This window comes from Oryzias melastigma, linkage group LG21 (assembly GCF_002922805.2).
Source record: "Oryzias melastigma strain HK-1 linkage group LG21, ASM292280v2, whole genome shotgun sequence".
Classification (NCBI taxonomy): Eukaryota; Metazoa; Chordata; class Actinopteri; order Beloniformes; family Adrianichthyidae; genus Oryzias; species Oryzias melastigma.
Window position 1 is genome coordinate 2,111,689 of NC_050532.1, and position 18,239 is coordinate 2,129,927.

The following is an 18,239-nucleotide window of genomic DNA, read 5'->3' on the forward strand; positions in this document are numbered from 1 at the left end:
AAGAAGGAACGCAGACTGTTGATCCCTTTTGAAATCATAAATTAAAGGTGATCTGTTTAAAATATACTTCACCTGGTTTTGTCTCCAACATATCTGAAAAATTCACTTTTAATTTGTTTTTGTTTCATTACTGTTTAATATCCTTCAGTGTCTTGAAATGTGTTTTTTATTAATATTATTATTACTTTTTTTTGCTACTTTGTGCAACAAAATACAAAGTTTTTATTTGTTTACATGAATTTATTAGATATAAGAATGATATGTCCCATAGTAAAAACTCTTTAGAAGGTGACTGAAAATGCTCAACTTTAAGAAAAAAAAACTGGAGCTCCCACATGTTGAGACTTCCCACCTATCAAGCGTCTCGGAAAACAGCACTGGGAATGTTAAGCCTCTTCAAACTCATCAAGTGATTAGGAGCCGCCACCCGGAGCCCCGCCTCCCGGCTACCACGCTGACCTCTGGGTGCTGACAGGCCATTCTTCCCCTTGCTTTGCTGTCTGCCATCTTCCATATAACACTCCTTACATAAGTGTCATGTCCCGCTGGCACCTTGTCAAAATGGGACATGATAGTGAAGAAGGTCACGAAGCTTTTCTGTTCAGCTCAAACACACAGATTTCCTACGTTAATTAATTTCTGTCTGACTATATTTGAAACATTAGAACAAACTTTTAAAGACTTTAAATTTATACTAAAAATATACTTTAAAACGTATTTCTTTTGAAATATGGGAACAGAAATAATCTGGATTTGTGCACATTTTTGCAGCTGTGGAAAAAGAAAATCTAGTGGATCAGATAAAGCTGAATGGTGAGGAGCAACTTCTGGTTTGAAGCATTCTTAACCTTGAAGAACCAGATACTTATTCTTTGATAGCTCATTTTGAATGAACAGCAGCCAAAAACCTACAACAACAACAACAATAATAAAACTCAAAGTGGGCAGATTTGACCCCATGGATTTTCCAGGGTTAAAGATGTCAGGATAGAGTCAGTTCTCTAAATGATGATGATGCACAAGTGCATTTACCCTTATTTGACTTTAATGTAAGATGGTACAAATTTATAAAAGACATTAAAACCTTCTTTCAACTGTTGTGTTCATCATTTGTGTTGGATTTATGTGTCTAAATCAGGGATCCTCTGGGGCCACATAACTGTTTTCTTCTCTGATGGGAGGCCGGGGTTGGTCAATAGGCTAACAGAAAAGTACAACAATCACAGGGTGTCTGAACATACACATTTATGGTTTTGAAACTCATATACCATGTATGTGACAAATACAATTTGAATTTTCCAGAAAACCACATATAGTCAATATTAAAATACTTTCTTTCTGTCATCTTCATAGAAAAAATAAAACATTTTAAAAAACATTTTAAAAATTAAACCAATAAATTGTCTATACTCTTCTGTTACTGTTCAGACTGCAGAAGGATGGAATAAAAAGCCACGTTCTGTGTGGGTCTCAATTGGCCCGATTGAGAAGAAAAGAAAAAATCTCTGAGAGTGTTTTGACCAGACCTGGGCTGTGGGCTAAATTATCCTTCAGGTCAGAATTTGTTTGTGTTTTGTTGTGTGGTTCTGGGATGGTCAGGTGAATCATCCAGGGTGAAACCCACCTTCATCCAACAGTGGTTGAGATAGGCTCCAGCATCCCTGTGACTCCAAAAGGGATTAGGTGATGGATGGTTAGGACGGCTGTACTGTGATACTGTGCATTTAGTTTTAAGGGAGTCTATTTTTGACACTGAAATTGAACAAATGAAATGTATGGTCTTGTTAAGGTGAACGTTGAACTCTCAGTTCTACAGTTACCAGGAAGAACTAAAATACTCCAAAACCTAAAAAGGGATGTGGATCTTCATTGTGGTGCAGCAGTTTTTGGTTTTTCTAGATTTTAATTTTACTTCTGTGCAATAAACATGTTGAAACATGAATTAACTCAAAATAACAGGAACAGATTCATACATTAAAAAAACATTTAGTTTGGATTCAAAGGGAAATCATAACATTAATTCTACATGTAAATAACAATACAAAGATTTTTTTTGTGATTTTAAAGAAGCATATTATCATGGAGAAAAAAAAGTACATCAAAATGTTTCCAACTTTTTTGGTAACAAGCAGATTTGACCTAAATGGATCCATCTTTTTTATGCAGATTTACAAATAAAATATTATGTATGACCTTAAAGCACATAATCTGATCTTCTGCAGCACAAGCATCTAGTTATTGTTCAGAGGCAGTCCTTCAAACATAGACTTGGATTTATATGTTTAGATTGATTTTTTTAAATGGTAGTAAAAGTAGAAACGGGTAACCAAAAAATCTGTTTGCCCTTTAATTCAATTTTAATTCAAGTTAATCAACTGAAGCAGGATTTTGTTTGACATGGGGTGTATTTTATTTTGAAAGGAGCTTGTATGTCAAAAGTAAAAAATAAATTGCTGCATAGGCCTTTAGAATAATAGGTTATTAATATTGTAAATATTTAAAGACTTAATGGACACAAAAACATACATTAATTGCAGAAAGTGTTCTGCATTATTCTTGGGAGTTTGCGTCTCTCGTCAGGTTTTGGACAGTAAAAAACTGCCCTGAATGGCTCTTTTGGTGCTAAAGGTTGCAGTTTCTGTAACTCAGGGGTCTGCAACCTTTGCCAGTAACAGAGCCATTTGGGGCTGTTTGGTACTGATCAAAACCTAAAAGGAGACGCAAGACTTTCATTTTTTACCCTTTTATGAAAATTTAAGACTATTTTGCATCATCACATTGTCATTTCTTAAATAAATTTGATTTTTACTTATTTTTGAGAATGAATAAATACATAAATATTAAGATAAACTGGAATTTTCTCAAAGGGTAAAGCCAATTTTACTTTTGACAGAAGCCGAAATGACTTTCTTTCAAAATAAAAGACTTCCTGTCCCAAACAGGAACATTCAAAGGAAGCAAATGTACTCCTAAAAAATACGAGGAAAAAAGACATTTTATCTTGTTAGAATTTCGGTTTATTTTGGTGAACCGTCATCCTTTTTCCTACTTACAACTGCTGTTAATTGGAGCATAAACATTAAACCTGATTGGTTAATGATCCGGTAGAAAAAGGATATGAAGAATGAACAAATCTATATATTTTAGCCACTCCCCTCTGAATAGCTACTAACCATTGTTATGTAGCATAAATTAAAATGCACTTTAAAGTCATAAAATAAACTTGGGAATCAGAAAAGATCAGACTTTTTACCAGAGGTTTGTCAAATATTTGTAATTTATGTATTGTGGAGGAAGTGCAGAGCAAACAAGGCCTAATAATGTCAGCAGGAATATAAAAGCTCTTACCGTTAATCTTCTAGGTTCACCTCAGCCATAAACTTAGCTAAAATAAAATCAAACAATGCTAACTTGGTAACCCTTTTAAAAATTACTATATTATTTTCTTTAGCCAGAGTCACAGTGGAGGGGGGAAGAGTCTGATTACAGACCTCGAACCACACAGCCGTTATCTACGAGTCCATGCGTCAAGAAAGAGTCGGATTAGAAAACAAAGTCATTTATTAAACACAACCACATCAGCAGAAGAGCCCACAGTTCAGATTCAAGTCACAATCACTCACTTTCAGTATTTACAGGTAGGCACATTCACATTAGGCGTTAAAGCCAGCCGCAGCGTCTGCTGGAGCCGCCTCTCAGTCCAGCAGAGGGAGCCGGTTTGGTAACCCAGCGCCCTCTGACCTAGGGTCAGTCTAGCCGCGAGTTGATCAGAACTCCTGATCCGTAGTGTCCATGCCATCCTCCTATGTCCACGGCAGGTTCAGGGAGAAGCACGGTTCAGAGGTGGAGGAGAGGTCGCAGAAGATGAACTCATGAGGGGGGTCATTTAGGGAGGAGTTTGTAAATAACCAGGTGCACAAGTCACATCATTCAAAAAGAGGGAAAATAATAAAGACATGACAACATTTTATATGAAGCAAAGGAAGACTAAAAAAAAAAGATGAGGATAGTTTAACAAAAATGATTCTAAAAAAAATCTAACTTTCAACTGAAACTACAAAAACTGCCAAATGTTTAAGTCTTTAAGCTAGTTCTTTAATTTGGAATAATCCTTCATAATTAACGGGATCTTCGCTCATATAAAGGGGGAAGAAAACTGCTTACAAAAATACAACCATTAAAAAAAAACTAAAAGCAAATAAATAATGTTAAGAAAAAGCTCTGCAACAGTTACGTTTGCAAACTAAGGTTTTATTTATTCAAAACTACACCGCTCCTTTGTTGACTCCTCCCCCTTTCTAACATATTTACACAAGGAAAGAAGAACCCAATCTGGGCTTAGTACGCTGGTAATGCTACATCGCAGGAACGGGGCCTGCAAAGAAACGCAGCATGTAGATAGGCAACCTTCTCCTGCAGGACGCAGGCCTGACTGGAGCAACGTGTTAGCCTGAGAGCAGCAGAGGAAGAGCAGGGGGCGGGACAGGGGCAGCAGCGCCGCTCATGAAGCCACAGTGGGACGTCCATGAGGTTTAATGACACTAGAGAAATGTGACGCAGTTAAAGACTGAACGGAGGGGAGATTAATTCGTTTTAAACTGATGAAAACTCTGATTTGAAGCATTTCCAAAGCAAAGTTTGAATCTGTAGAACATGAAGGCTTTACGCTCCAGGCCCATTACTTTGTCTCCTGTTAGCATGTCGGAGCAGAATTATCCGTAAAGCACCTTTGGTTTTGCTGACAAACTATTGCAGACTGTTTTTTTAAACCAAAAAGACTATTTTTAATTCACTAACACCAAAACCTAACATACTTTCATGTCAGTGGAATTTAAAGGTTTCTGAATGAAAAATGTATTATGTAATCAATTAAATCCTGACAGCTATCGTTTATTAAAAGCTGAAAGACTAAATGATTGATGAGTTTCAACATACAGCTGGTTTTACAAAGGAAACCTAATGTTTCTATGAAGGTTTGTTGGGATTTTCCTAAACCTCTCATCTCCAGCAGCAAATGTTGCAGCCTCATCTCCTCCTGTAACTCATAATAGAGGATTTGTGCCTGTCTGACCTCCATCCAGAAGCAGAACGTCATCATCCACCACGCTGTGAACATTCTTTCATGAGACGTCTAAAGGAGACAAAGATCGGCAACAGAAACATGTTTGATGACACATTTTCTTCGGGTTCTGCTACTCCGCTCCAACCTCCTCCCCCTGATCTCCCTGCTCCTCCTCTTCCAAGTGTTCCTTGTCTGTGTAAATGTCCCGGGCCAGAAGCACTCGAGTGAGGAGGCTCTCCAGGATCCGTCTCTCCAGAGGTGCAGAGGTGAACCACAACGGAGTCTCTGGGCCGCAGGCTGCGTCCGGCTGCATGTAGAAGACACCGTGATGCTCCCACAATGACGGTGGACTGGAGGGACAAAAAAAGATCACAAGAAAGTTACAGCTTCTCCTTTTCTATTTAAAGTGAGTTGAGAGCTCATAAATATTTCTAACATGTCAAGTTACCAGAATGTGTAAAATTAACAAAAATAAATGTGATGTTATTGTAGTATTGTTGCAGTAAACTAGTCAAAAAATAAGTTTAATTGTCTTTTTTTGTTTTTTTAAGTTCATTTTTTGTTTAGCTAATATTTCAGCTTCAAGCTAGCTATATTTTGGCTAATACAAGTGGAGTAAAATCATATCCTTCAACATTTTGATCAAAACTACAACTCCCAGAGCCCCAGCCCTTCACAATGTTCAGATTAATCCTCTACAGAGAACACATTTGCATTGCTTGTAGTTAGGAGGATAACTTCAAATTCACCATAAAAAGTATGAATGAAAGTTGATAGAAGCCCTTTTACCATTTGGATCTGTAGATCTCATAGAGACGACACTCGTGTTTCTTTACGGGACACCGTACTGAGGAACCGCCCGAGTCCTCGTCCTCCTGCTCGCCATCCTGTAGGCTGCGCTTCCTCTTCCCGGACTCGGTTTCCACTGCAGCAGACGACACAGAAGACGTTAAAGCTTTATAAAAAAGAATTGCACACAAATACATTATTAAAACATCAAAGGGTGAACCACGATTTAACAAGGAGACACCATTTTAAATTGAAGTTTTCTTTTTATTTTAAATGATCAAACTTTACCATTTCTAGTGGTGTTAAAAACATCATGTTTTACATTTAACTCTACATTTTGGACTCTGGATTTTGAAATTAACAAATTTAATAAACAAAGATAGTATTTATTTTTTTTTTTTTGCAAAACACTTAAATATATAACATTTCAAAACTTTTTTTGACTGTACAACTCTGACTCAGGAAAGACATTTAGTTAATGTTTCTCTAATAATGTTATGTTCATATGGGTCAGTTGACCTGTATTTTCAGGAATGCACTAAAAGCAGGGCCTTGAACACGCTTTTAGCTCACACTGGACAAGCAGGGAGGGGCTTCTTTTTTCCTACTGTTTTACAAGTGGATGTCCACCACCTACAGTTGGAAAAGGCTTTCAAAGTGGTGCAAATCTGGTGAATCTTGCTCCTGGCTTTTTTGTTCACAGAGCTCTCCCCAAGCACACGTGGGTTCTCTCCAGGACAGTCCAAAAACATAGTCTGTAGGTTAACTGGTTACTCTAAATTAACACTAGCTGGTAACCTGTCCAGAGTGTAGCCTGCATGGAAAATGGATGGATGGAAAGACTTTGATGATCCTGGCTCCTCCCTGTTACTCCAATTGTAGTTGCATTTAAAGTTATTATGGTGTGGTCTGAAAATAGTCAAAAAATATGGAAGCCCAAATTGTTCATAATTAAATAAATAAATACAACATTATTTAATCAAGCAACACCCCAATAAAAGTCTTTTCAATGAATAATTGACCATTTTATTATGAAATACATTTCATTTTTACTTTAAAACAATTTTTATGTTAAAAACATTTCATAATAAAATATATATATCATAATAATTTTTTTCATGTTGGATATTATTATAATTATGTTTTTTTCTTTTTGTAGAATTACAAAAAACGTGCACATGTGCATAATTTACAAAGACTGGAAGTGGCTGCTTCAACGTGCGTTGCCGAGGGCGATGTGAATTTAGCGTCACAGGAAATAAGAAGGAAATAATATTTTTTTTCTACTGAATGGCAGACTTTATTTGTCACCAGTGTAGGTGAATTTCTCAAAATCTATAACAACTGGATATTAGCATAACAGCTGAGTTGTTTTATTTATGGGAATAGTTACCATTGTGGTCCTGACTGATGGAGGGCACGCGGATGCAGACCGTGTTCTCCTTGGTAACAGGATGGACCGTGTCAGGGCCGTAGACGTTGGCGAAGGAGAGGCGTAGATGCTGTTCCACCGTGCGCAAGCCGAAGTATTTGGTGTTCAGGTAAACCAGGGAGCGCAACAGGGCGGCGGGACTCTGCTCCCCCAGATGCTGACTGCTCCACAGACTTTGCTCCTCCACTCGACCCCATAGTGAGCCTTTGAAGAGAAAAAACAGAATACAACAGCTGAGAAATGACAAAGATGTTGTCTTACATCAAATTCTGTGAAGCCAAACCAGAAAAAATACTACAAGTTTCCTGAAGTGTCCTCATATGACATAAAAAGTGCAATCACAACGAGTCAGGATGTGAACAGCAGAAAAGGTTATAATCACTGGACACTTCTGGTTTGTGCATAGAGAAAACTACCCATGGTATTTTCCACATCACAAAAAATGCTCTAGATTTACAACGATTTGACTAAAGAAATACACAGAAATGCCATTTTAATCGTAATTTTCTCCCATCATCATAAAATGTCACAATAACATGTTAAAAACACCAAAAACGGTTTTTTATCAGTGCGTCTTAAACAGAACACGCAGTGATAGGCAGACCACGTGCTGTACTCACCATCAGGAAGCACGCTGGGCTGCCAGTCTTTCAGGACTTTGTTCAGCTCCTCTCCGAACTGCTGGAAGCTTGGATCACTGAACAGGTCGAGTCTGCGTCCTTTGGCGTAAAGGTGCTTTAAGAAAGACGAAGAGATCGCATTTTAAAGGAGCTCGAAAAAAACCGTCGATCAGTGACTGACTTAACAACCCTTTGTGTTTGTGTCCTCATACTAGAAAGATCATCACCGCTCATCAGGATGTGAACAGCAAATAGTTATAATCAGTGGACACACAATCTGCTCTTCCAGACATGTAAAGCACCGCCATAAATTCTTATTTAATAGCTCTTCTCCTACCGCTTTAAAACCCAGTTTTAAAAAATCCTAAACGAATTTCCCATAAATATAAAAACATATATATGTATTTCATAAAACAAACCTGAAATAATTGTAGCGGAACGACTAAAAACTTCGACCAAACCCGTCCTCTCTGCAGCCATGCTGCGCTCGCGCTCACACGTGATGTGAAAAGGAGTGCAGCAGCTAAACCCGACCCACCGAAAACAGTAACCGAAACTTTTGTTCCTACCTTCAAAATACTCATGAAGTCTTTGAATTAAAACAAAAAGTGGGTTTAAAAACTAAAACATATTTAACATCTATTTATTTTAAATATTATAATCCAACGTCATTTTTTTCACAATACAAACCACGCATTTTATTTAACCTTATTGTCACAAATTTTTGATTTTTAAAATAACTGCAGGTTAAATTAATTTGGTAGAAATATAGAAAAAATGCTTTAAATTTTTAATTATCTCTACATGTAAAAAAAAATCTTATAAAAACAATAAAAGCTGGAAAGAATAATGTAATGAAAAAAACCCAGAATATTTGAATTTTTAATTAGATAATCTTAAATTTAATACAGTTGAATTAATGAAAACTGGCAACTATTTTTTTTTGGTGTTACCAATAATTCAATCAATAGTCAAATTATTAAATTATTAATTTAGTCAAATTTTATTGAATTGGTTTAATGCAGGTAAAATACATTCCTGCATTCTGTTACCCAAAGCTAGAAAGAAACCAGTGTGGAGTTCATCAAGGTTTTAGTAAAATGTGTTTTAGTGTTTTTAAAACGAGAATACTGAAAAGCACAAGCATCGCAAATGCTAAAACATAAATAGATGGTGCTTTATAAGATTATGAAAATCTTACTTATTAAACACAAAACTAGTTTTATATTTAGAAAAAAAGAAAATCAACATCAAGTCCTTTAACACCAGAGATGCTACCAGTGACGCCATAATAACACGCTCTTTGACATACCGTAAATCTTTAACCGTTTACAAGATCAATGTGAATCAGCGGATTCATGGCAAAGCATTTACCGGTAATTATTGTAAGAGTATTACATATAAGCGCACGACCGCTTTTCTCCACTTCAGAATCTGCTGGAATCACATTAGTTGAATAAACGGTTAAAGAGTTACGGTAGTTGAAAGAAGGTAAACACTGAAGGTAAAGTTCCAGAGGGCGACCCCTGAAAAAGACAGAAAACTAACCTGCTGGATCCCCAAGCAGAGGTAGAGGATACTGTCTGGAGAGTAGCGTTCCCCGTTGGGCCTGCAGACCTCCTTGACAAATTTGGACAGAGCTGCATTCAACTCTTCTGAACTCAGAGTCAGAAGATTACTTTTAGGTCGTACTGAGAGAGACGAGAACAACAAGAGGACTGTCAGCACTAATTATTTATGTTTTCAAACGTCAATGGTCCCAGCATGCTCATTACCGGTGCCTTACCAGGTTTGGTGTTTTCTGTTGCTTTGGTGTCTTCAGATTTGTCAGTAAAAGACAATGCCCAGCGTTTCCAAGCATTGACGCCATAGCGAGCTTTCAGAGGCAATGAATGTCCTTTAGAGGGTTTGTTATTTGGACTGGAAGAGGTGGATGAAGCAGAATTCTCCTCCATTGCCCGCCTTTTACTTCCCTGTAAGACAATTATTACCAATGCTGAGCAATGGAGAGCTGCAGTGATCCGTCCGACCGCTTTGAGTGTCTGTACTCACGAGTTTTCGTGGTTGTGGTCGTGGAGTGGATTCTTCAAGCTCTTCTTTCTCATCTGACAGGACGGGAGGTAAAGAGAAGCTCATCTCCTCATCTATTCCTTCAAGAACCGGGACAGGATCTGAGGCTGAGACGGAGAACGTCTGTCAACTTTTGCTTTCCAACTTGTAGACAAGTAATCCAAAGAATTAGGTTTAAAAAATAATGGATTGAACTCAAATTGATTTTTTTTGTTTTTTTTAGAAAATAAAACACAGATTTCCCTGTGTAATCAAAGTGTGTCATCAGGGGATTGAGCTTTGACTTTAGTTCTGCTTTCACCTTGTGCAAAAGGATCTATGGTCTTCAACCCCACTAAGAAAGCTAGTAAACAACATGGGCCACACCTCTGAGCTAACTGAAATACAGTTCACAAAAATATGGAGTTTATTTGCAGTCAAACTAGTTTTAGTCAAGTTATTTAACAAATTCATATTTATATTCATATGATCCGATTTGGTCCTAATACAGTCTGATAATACTTCTTTAACTGTGAACATGCTGTTCCTTGTTCTCACTGATCTGGAGAGAATGCCAAAACCTTAAATCAGCTGATCCAGGAACAGTCTGGGGGAACTTTAATCCGGCAGGCTGTTCCGATACAGAAAGTAATTCCACTCAATTCCAAAACAGAGTCCGAACCTTGAAATAATTGCAATTGACCCCGTGGAGACAGGTATCTCATTCAATATTTGTCTTTATTATTAACGATTAGATGTTGTTCCCTCAAATTAGTATTTTGTGGCCAAAAATAGCCTTTTGGAGACAACAATTTGTATTTTGTGTGCACGAAAAAAGCATTTAGTGCTCACAAAACATTATTTTGTGGTCACCTTTTCATGTTTAATGGCTACAGATTTACATTTTATGGACACAAATTATTATTTTGTGAGGAAAATTTGTATTTTGTGGACAAAAAATTGCATTGAGCGCACACAAATCTGCATTTTGTGTAGGCAAATTCACATTTTATGGGCACAAATTCTTATTTTGTGGGCACAAAATTGCATTTAGTGTGCACAAATTACTCTTTTGTGGCCACATACAAGCCTTCTATAGACACCAATGAGCATTTTGTGCAGACAAATTGGCATTTTTGTAGGAAAAATTGTGCATTTGGTGCATTCAAGTATTTCATGGCCAAACATTAGCATTTTATTAGCATTTTGTTGGAACAAATTAGACTTGTGTATGTTTAAGTATGTTTACCTTGAGGAAAGTCTGCTTCCAAGTCCAAGTCCGGTTCATACTTTTCGTCCTCCTGCTCTTCCTCTACCTCAGAGCTGCTGCTGCTGGAGGAGGATTTCTGTCTTTGCCGTTCCTTTTTTATCTTCACTGGTTTCACATCTGTAAAACAGAATAGCTGTCAACACATCTCTATTGCTTCACCTGCACTACTTTTTAATCCTGCTAAATGAAGGATCTGTCAGTAAATAGTTTTTGTCTGTCTCTGATTCTGCAAGTTGTTTCACTTTAAGATGAGAGGTTTGTGAAGTTCAGACTTCAACTGTGATACTAATCCAGGAAGTCACATGGTTTTTAGAGAATATTTTGTATAATTGTGCAAAAAAGATCAAATATTGTATCCCTCACAGACCTGTAACTTCGTCAAGAATCTTTTCTATTTACCACTGGAATCATGTAACCTGTTTGAACTGGTTATCTGTATAAATGACACCTGTCCACACCCTTAAACACTGTACACCATGACCAAAACCAATGAGCTGTCAAAGGACACCAGGGACAAAATTGTCATCATTGATGCACATTCAGATCCACAAATTCTCTGTTGGATTGAGATCCAGAATCTGACTGGATTACTCAAAAACCTTGAAATGCAATTCTTTTGTTTCCTTGGCGACGTGTTTGGGATCGTTTTCTTACTAGAAAATTCAGACACGTTTTATCTTCACTGATGGGAGGAAGCTTTTGTCCAAAATCGAAAATACATCAATCTTTCCTCAATACAGATCCCCTTAGCAGAAAAGCAGACCCAAACAATGATGTTTCCTCCCCCATGTTTCACAATGGGTTTGGTGTTCTTGGGCTTCAACATTCTTTCACCTTCAAACACGACGAGTGGCTTAAATACCAAAAAGTTCAACTTTGATTTCATCTGACCACATGACCTTCTCCTAATCCTCCTCTAGATCATCCTGGTGGTCTCTGGAGAACTTTAGATGGGTCTGGACATGTGCTGGCTTACACAGGGGGATCTACAATCTTGTCCCTGGTGTCCTTTGACAGCTCTGTGGTTTAGTCATTGTGGACAGGTTGCAGTCTGACTGTTTAAGGGTGTGGACAGGTGTCTTTTACACACATTTCTAGTTCAAACAGGTGAGATTAATACAATTAATGAATAGAAAATAAAAGGAGTTACGGTTCTGTGAGGGAGACAATTCTTGATATTTTTGCACAAACATACAAAATATTATTTAAAATCATGTGACTTCCTGGATTATTCTTTTCATTGTTTGCCACAGTTGAAGTCTTCCTATGATGAGATCTCTCTCTTCTTTTAAGTTTAACAACTTGAAGAATCAGAGACTCAAAAACCTTTGCCAAACTATATATGAGGTTTTTAAAATGTGTCAAACTGCAGTCTAGACGTCATGCTTGCACCTGGTTTCTGATCCTCTGTGATCTTCTCTGCTGCAGAGAACAAACTGGCCTCTGCAGGATCAGAAGATTCCTCTTTCTTCATGTCTTTGATGGTCTGAACGATCTGTTCCGCCCCTTGCAAGGTGGTGGGCAGGAACACAGGCACAGGAAGCTAGAAGTAAAGGGACAAGAAGTCGCGTTTAGTATTCGGTAAACTTCTAACACCGTTGATATGAATGGTATGTTGGTAAATTGTGATCAAAAACCCTTCGGTCGTACCGGTACAGGCAGAGAGACAGGAGCCGGGGTGACCTGGGCATACATATTCATGGGTACAGGAATGAAGACAGGCACAGGTATGGGAACAGGAATGTACTCTCTTTTAACACCATCATCTACATCTGTAGACAAAAAAAGACAAATCCCAGCAATCAATACATTTCACTGTTTGTATTTGTGGATTGTGACTCAATCAAAGTGGCAGAAAGTCGGTCTTTGCAAAACAATGCTTTACAAATAAATGTAAAAAATACCTTTTGACAGCTGCACAGAAGCTGAAAATGCACCTGACTATTAAAGGTGTGATTCAAACAGCTTCACTTCTTATGCTTCCATAGCATACTGAGCTGCTACAAGTGAATGATAAAATATCCTGTTGGAGATTTTTGTATGTATGTCTGATACTGATAACCAATACCCACTTCTGGAACATTTCTTTTTATTTTAAAGGATACAAAAACAACAGCAGGGTATTGTTGGAGCATGCTATGCTTGTTAAGCTGATATGGTATTTTCAGAGTTGTGTTACTGGTGTTTTTAGTCAGGAAGATAACCATCGAGCTAAATACATTCTCATTCAGTTAGAATCGCAGAAAACAGCGAGGATCAAGAGATCCACTGGTAGGGTCAATGTAGGAAAACCAATGATAGTGTATGTTCCAAACAGGAAGTACCTGCTGGTTCCAAGAAGTCAAAATCCCATAGACTTCTATTGAGATATAGACAGTTATTTCTCAGTCATCTTATTTGTCAGAATATTTAACGATTCTTGAACTGATGCATTTTTTTAATATAGTCTTTCTAATAATATATTTTTTGTTTTTTTCTTTACTTCAAGTTATAAAGTGACCAATCAGATGCCTCAGTAAAAGCATGTGGTGTCTGCTGGCCTCAAACATATTTTCCTGAGCTCACTTTCAGTGGAAGGGGTGTGGACTTGAACCAAGCTCACTCATGACTGGGGATTGCAGTTCCCCTAAAAACACGACTCAGACTAATCACTGTCGACGGGTTTCAAAATAGCGGCAGACAAACAGGAAACCACGAGGACGTGGTTTGGCCTCATTTCGCGAGGGCCGTAGGTAAGGAAATTTCTATACGGGACGTCAACACCTCACTTTGTCCAGTAAAATAATATTTGTTTATGGGGAAAACAAACAAAAAAAATCTTAACATGGAGCCTCAGTGCATGATTTATCTTAGGAGAGGGAAATAGTGAAACTGAAGATCTGATTCTAGACTAAAAAAGGACCAACAGTCAAGTTTGTGTTATAACCATTGACTGGACATGAGAACCCAACAGTAACTGTGATAGGCTCCAGCAACCCCCAAAAGGGATTCACAAGTTGACTGGATGACTTCTCATTTGAAAGTGTCTGCATTAAAGATTTTGATGATGGTGGCTTCTGCTGAACTGAATGTTCAAACTCAAATGTCTGTCTGTCTTGAAGACACACAAATTACACAACAAACTGTGGATTAAACGGAGCTAAACCACATTCCCAATAGAAACCAAAGACAAGTCACCTCTGCCCTCTACAGATTCACACACAGAAGACCTGAAAAGTGAGTTGGTAACACAATCAGCACAATATCCTCAAACAGGAACTAAATTGATTTTTAATCAGAATATAGATTTGACAAATGAAACTTCAAACTGGAATAAACCTAGATATTTGTCCTTTAATTAAAAAAATGAAAAACTCTTCTCTTTACCCGTCTGCAGCAGCTTGCTCTGCATGTGAGGCTTGCAGTAGGTGGCTTTGGTCAGGGTGAGCGGCTTGCAGAGAACTGCCTTGTTCTTCACATCCCTCATCAGACCTCCACCTGAGTAGGCTGCAGTACTCTGGTTCACATTCTGCAGGGAGAAGCATAACTGTAATGCAGTAGTACTCAGATTACACCATCTATTTAACACCTGATCACCACACAATTTATGCTATGATTTCCTGGTTTTATCAGTTAGAGTTACTGAGAGTGACTACAACGTGTGAGAATTATTGGTGGCTTTTATATTAAGTCACACAAATATATATTTTAAGAGAGCTAGGATCTACTCCAACATGCCTGTGTGACCCTCTCTATGTTTACACTCAGCTTCCTAATATGTGCCAAAATCAAGTATAAAGCAGGTTAAAGGCCTGTATCATGCAAAAGCAACTTTTTGAGCTTTTAAATGTATTGTAATGTTAATTTCTCATGAAAAACAACCCAAAGCAGAATTTTGATCCACTGACGTATTTCTGAGAGTTCCTCTAAAGCCCTGCTCTCTGAGCACCAGCCCCTCCCAACCCATGAAAACAAGCAGGTCCCCACATTGTGATGTCACAAAGTGGGGGAACAGCCCCTTCCAGGAAGTGTCTGTGCTGCCAGCTCCGCCCCCAGGCTGACACACACTTCTTTCCCTGAGCTAGTGTGATCAGCAAAACGCTTTCATTCATCCTTTCATGAACTCAACTTAAGGTCACCTAGGTCGACCTTTGTTGACTTTTTATGTGAATAAAGTTATAGCTTCATTATGTTGGCCAGCATTAAAAACATGTGGTCAAATCACCTCTGACTTAAAGAAAGTCCTGTCATGTGAACAACATTTAGAGGACAGAAGTCAGGAGGAACATTAAAAAAACATAATTCAAACATGTTTTTGCACATCATATACTTACTCCAAGTTTAGCTCCTTGTGCTTCTAATCCTGTGAAAGAAAAACATCAAAACACTGCATCAAAAAATGCACTGGAAAGCATCTGAAAAAACTGTTAAACTTTAGCTCAATAAGACAAGTCTCTTCTGATGTTTGAGTTGTATAAAAAACTTAAACAGATTAACATGTTTTCATCTAATAATATTAGTAATTTAAAGTAAATGTCTTCAAGAGAATGTCAGGTACTACAGAGCTTAGTGTGTTCTCAATCATTTAAGATGAACATTCCAGCTGTTAAATTATAGTTTTTCTGTTTTTACTGCAGTTAAAAGAATTGATTTGTTTAAAACACAAATAGACCTCAGGTCCAGTTGAGTTCAGAAGAAAACTTGGTATGTGGAATGGATGAAAAAAATATATATAGTTTAACACTTTTGCCACTTAAATTTAATGTGGAATTTCTGGCAAAACAAGGAAAGACAAATAAAGAAAAAAATAAGGTTGTGAAACATTGCATCTCCTACTCTGCAATAATGCATTTACTCCAGTTGTAAATCATGTATACCAATATTTACAATAATTAGAAAATGCATTGTTCCCTCATTTACTGCGGGGTTAGTTTCTAAAAATATATCTGAAAACTGAAAAGTAGGATAATAGATGTTTTAAGGCTGTAAAACTCACTACACAGTTTATACACTTTCCTCAGACAGACATGAACATTTTCACATTTTCTCTCCTGTTTAAGCAGAAACATTCATAGAAAAAGAAGTACAGTTTTATAGAATGATAAGGATCTGATCATGATCAAAGATGTATATAGATTTTTCTAACTGAACGCATTCTGGACAGGAAACATGGGACAAAGGTGATCAATTGACAAGGTCAACAACCAATTAGGAAGCAGAACACATTACGCTGTTTAAAGTCCAACTCTGGTTATCTTTTGATCTGTTGTAAAGTGTCACAAGTGGTATTTTAATTGTGATTATGGCGTGTTTAGTCAAAATTTTAAAAAATTGTGTCGTTTTTAGGACATATTAATTGATTAATTGATCCACATGCAGCTCAGACGAGGAAAACAAAGACATTCATGGATCTATTCGTTTATAAGCGGATGCATCAGAACAAATATAATCTCTTTAAAACAGCATTTGTCCTCTGCTTCTGATTCACAACGATTTGGGGGACTCTACATCACAAAAACCACAGTCTTCATACCTATACTGGTGTTCTCTGGGCCTTTCTGCGTGACCATGATGGGCTCGTTCTGCTGACAGTAGAACTTCAACAAGCAGTCTTGATCACAGAAATGCTTCATCTCTGCCCTCCACATCACAGACTCGGTCAGGTTTCCCTGTACCTTACAGCAGTCGCATCGAGCTGCCTGGAGGTCAAAAGCAAACGCTGTCATCTTAAATGGCCACACAGACTCATGGGTAATCCTCTGAACTCATCCAGAAGGAGCAGACCTTGAAGTACCAGTCGTGAAACTTCTTGGAGCAGGCCTCGCTGCAGAAGTCCCGAGTCATGCCTCCAAGCTGTCGAGTCACGGCTCTTTTGCACAGCTGGTTGCAGTGGTTACAGCTGACACACTTCAGACCCAGCCGCTTGATGAAATCCTGCTTATACAGCAGCTTACAGCCTAACCAAACAATTTCACAAAGAATTAGAAATCAAGAAACGAGCAGAAGAGGCGAACACCCTCCCTTATGGTCAGAAATGTGACCTGGCATAAGTAAAAATACAGAAAAAACACAGAACTCTAGGAGAGGAGTACCTTCACTGCAGAACGGTCTCTTGACCCCAGAGAACTTGACAACCTCGTGGAGCGTCTTCTCCTCCTGACAGTACTCACAAAATGTCACAATGCAGTGAAGCTTCTTGTAGTCCTCGCAACACGTCTTACTGCAAAACTGGTAGACCTTATCCTGCAGCCAGACATGCATTTGGATCATGGTCATCAGAAAAAGTGTCAGACAGAAACATTTTCATTTGATGCCATCATATAATCAATTCAGAGTATTAACGAGTAAATATTTCACTGGTAATTTGACTATTTAAAGTAAGTTTATAATTTAAATTACAAAGTCAAAAAATAGTTTGAGTAAACAACAATTTTCTTCCTTGTAGGAATCAGTACATTTAGGTGTTTTTGCTTAAAAAAAGACGCCCTTTAGTACTGTAGTACTGAAAAAGAGTAAATAGTCTAAACTCCAGTGCTGTTGTTGGTGAAGAAGAGAGGACAAAAAGAAGAAATGATCTCACCTCCCACTCCAGAATTTCTGGCTTTAGGTTGAACGCTCCTCGACAGTAGTTACATTTCAGCTGGATGGTGTTGTTTGTTGTGCAAAGTGGCGCCTGTCCATTGGTTGTCGTTTGATGAGTAGCATTCTGTAAAGATGAATTCATGATAAAAGGAGACCAGAGATCTGTAGCCTTCAACACTAAAAGAACCTTTCAGGCCAATTTCTGTCTGACTAAAACCCAGGAGAGGCCGCAAAATCTCACTTCACCCTGTCAACAACACTACACTATGTTGTGTTTATGTTACTCTAGCTTTACTGTTATCATCAATAATAATATAAATTGTAAGATTTTTCCAATGAAAAGTTTGATTGCTATATCTTAAGTCTACTTCGACATCTACTTTTCCCTTCTTACTTCTGCTGTTATCTGACCTTGAACATTAATTTATGATCCAACAGAAAAATACAAATCAGCAT

At 37.8% G+C, this 18,239-nt stretch overlaps 1 protein-coding gene across 1 annotated transcript in view; it reads right to left on the reverse strand.

Annotated features, from left to right (window-relative positions):
• Positions 1–3,543: 3,543 nt before the first annotated feature.
• zmym2 (zinc finger, MYM-type 2) overlaps positions 3,544–18,239 on the reverse strand; it is a 35,341-nt gene continuing 20,645 nt past the window's right edge. The window contains exons 11-26 of the mRNA XM_024286550.2: positions 17,782–17,907; positions 17,294–17,444; positions 16,986–17,158; positions 16,735–16,900; positions 15,536–15,564; positions 14,589–14,730; positions 12,873–12,994; positions 12,615–12,765; positions 11,202–11,339; positions 9,956–10,080; positions 9,690–9,876; positions 9,452–9,594; positions 7,904–8,018; positions 7,245–7,487; positions 5,852–5,987; positions 3,544–5,412 (exon numbers count right to left, since the gene is read on the reverse strand). Of these exons, the coding sequence (XP_024142318.1) occupies positions 5,193–5,412; positions 5,852–5,987; positions 7,245–7,487; positions 7,904–8,018; positions 9,452–9,594; positions 9,690–9,876; positions 9,956–10,080; positions 11,202–11,339; positions 12,615–12,765; positions 12,873–12,994; positions 14,589–14,730; positions 15,536–15,564; positions 16,735–16,900; positions 16,986–17,158; positions 17,294–17,444; positions 17,782–17,907 (2,367 nt within the window). The 3' untranslated portion in view covers positions 3,544–5,192. The remainder of the gene's footprint in view (positions 5,413–5,851; positions 5,988–7,244; positions 7,488–7,903; positions 8,019–9,451; positions 9,595–9,689; positions 9,877–9,955; positions 10,081–11,201; positions 11,340–12,614; positions 12,766–12,872; positions 12,995–14,588; positions 14,731–15,535; positions 15,565–16,734; positions 16,901–16,985; positions 17,159–17,293; positions 17,445–17,781; positions 17,908–18,239) is intronic.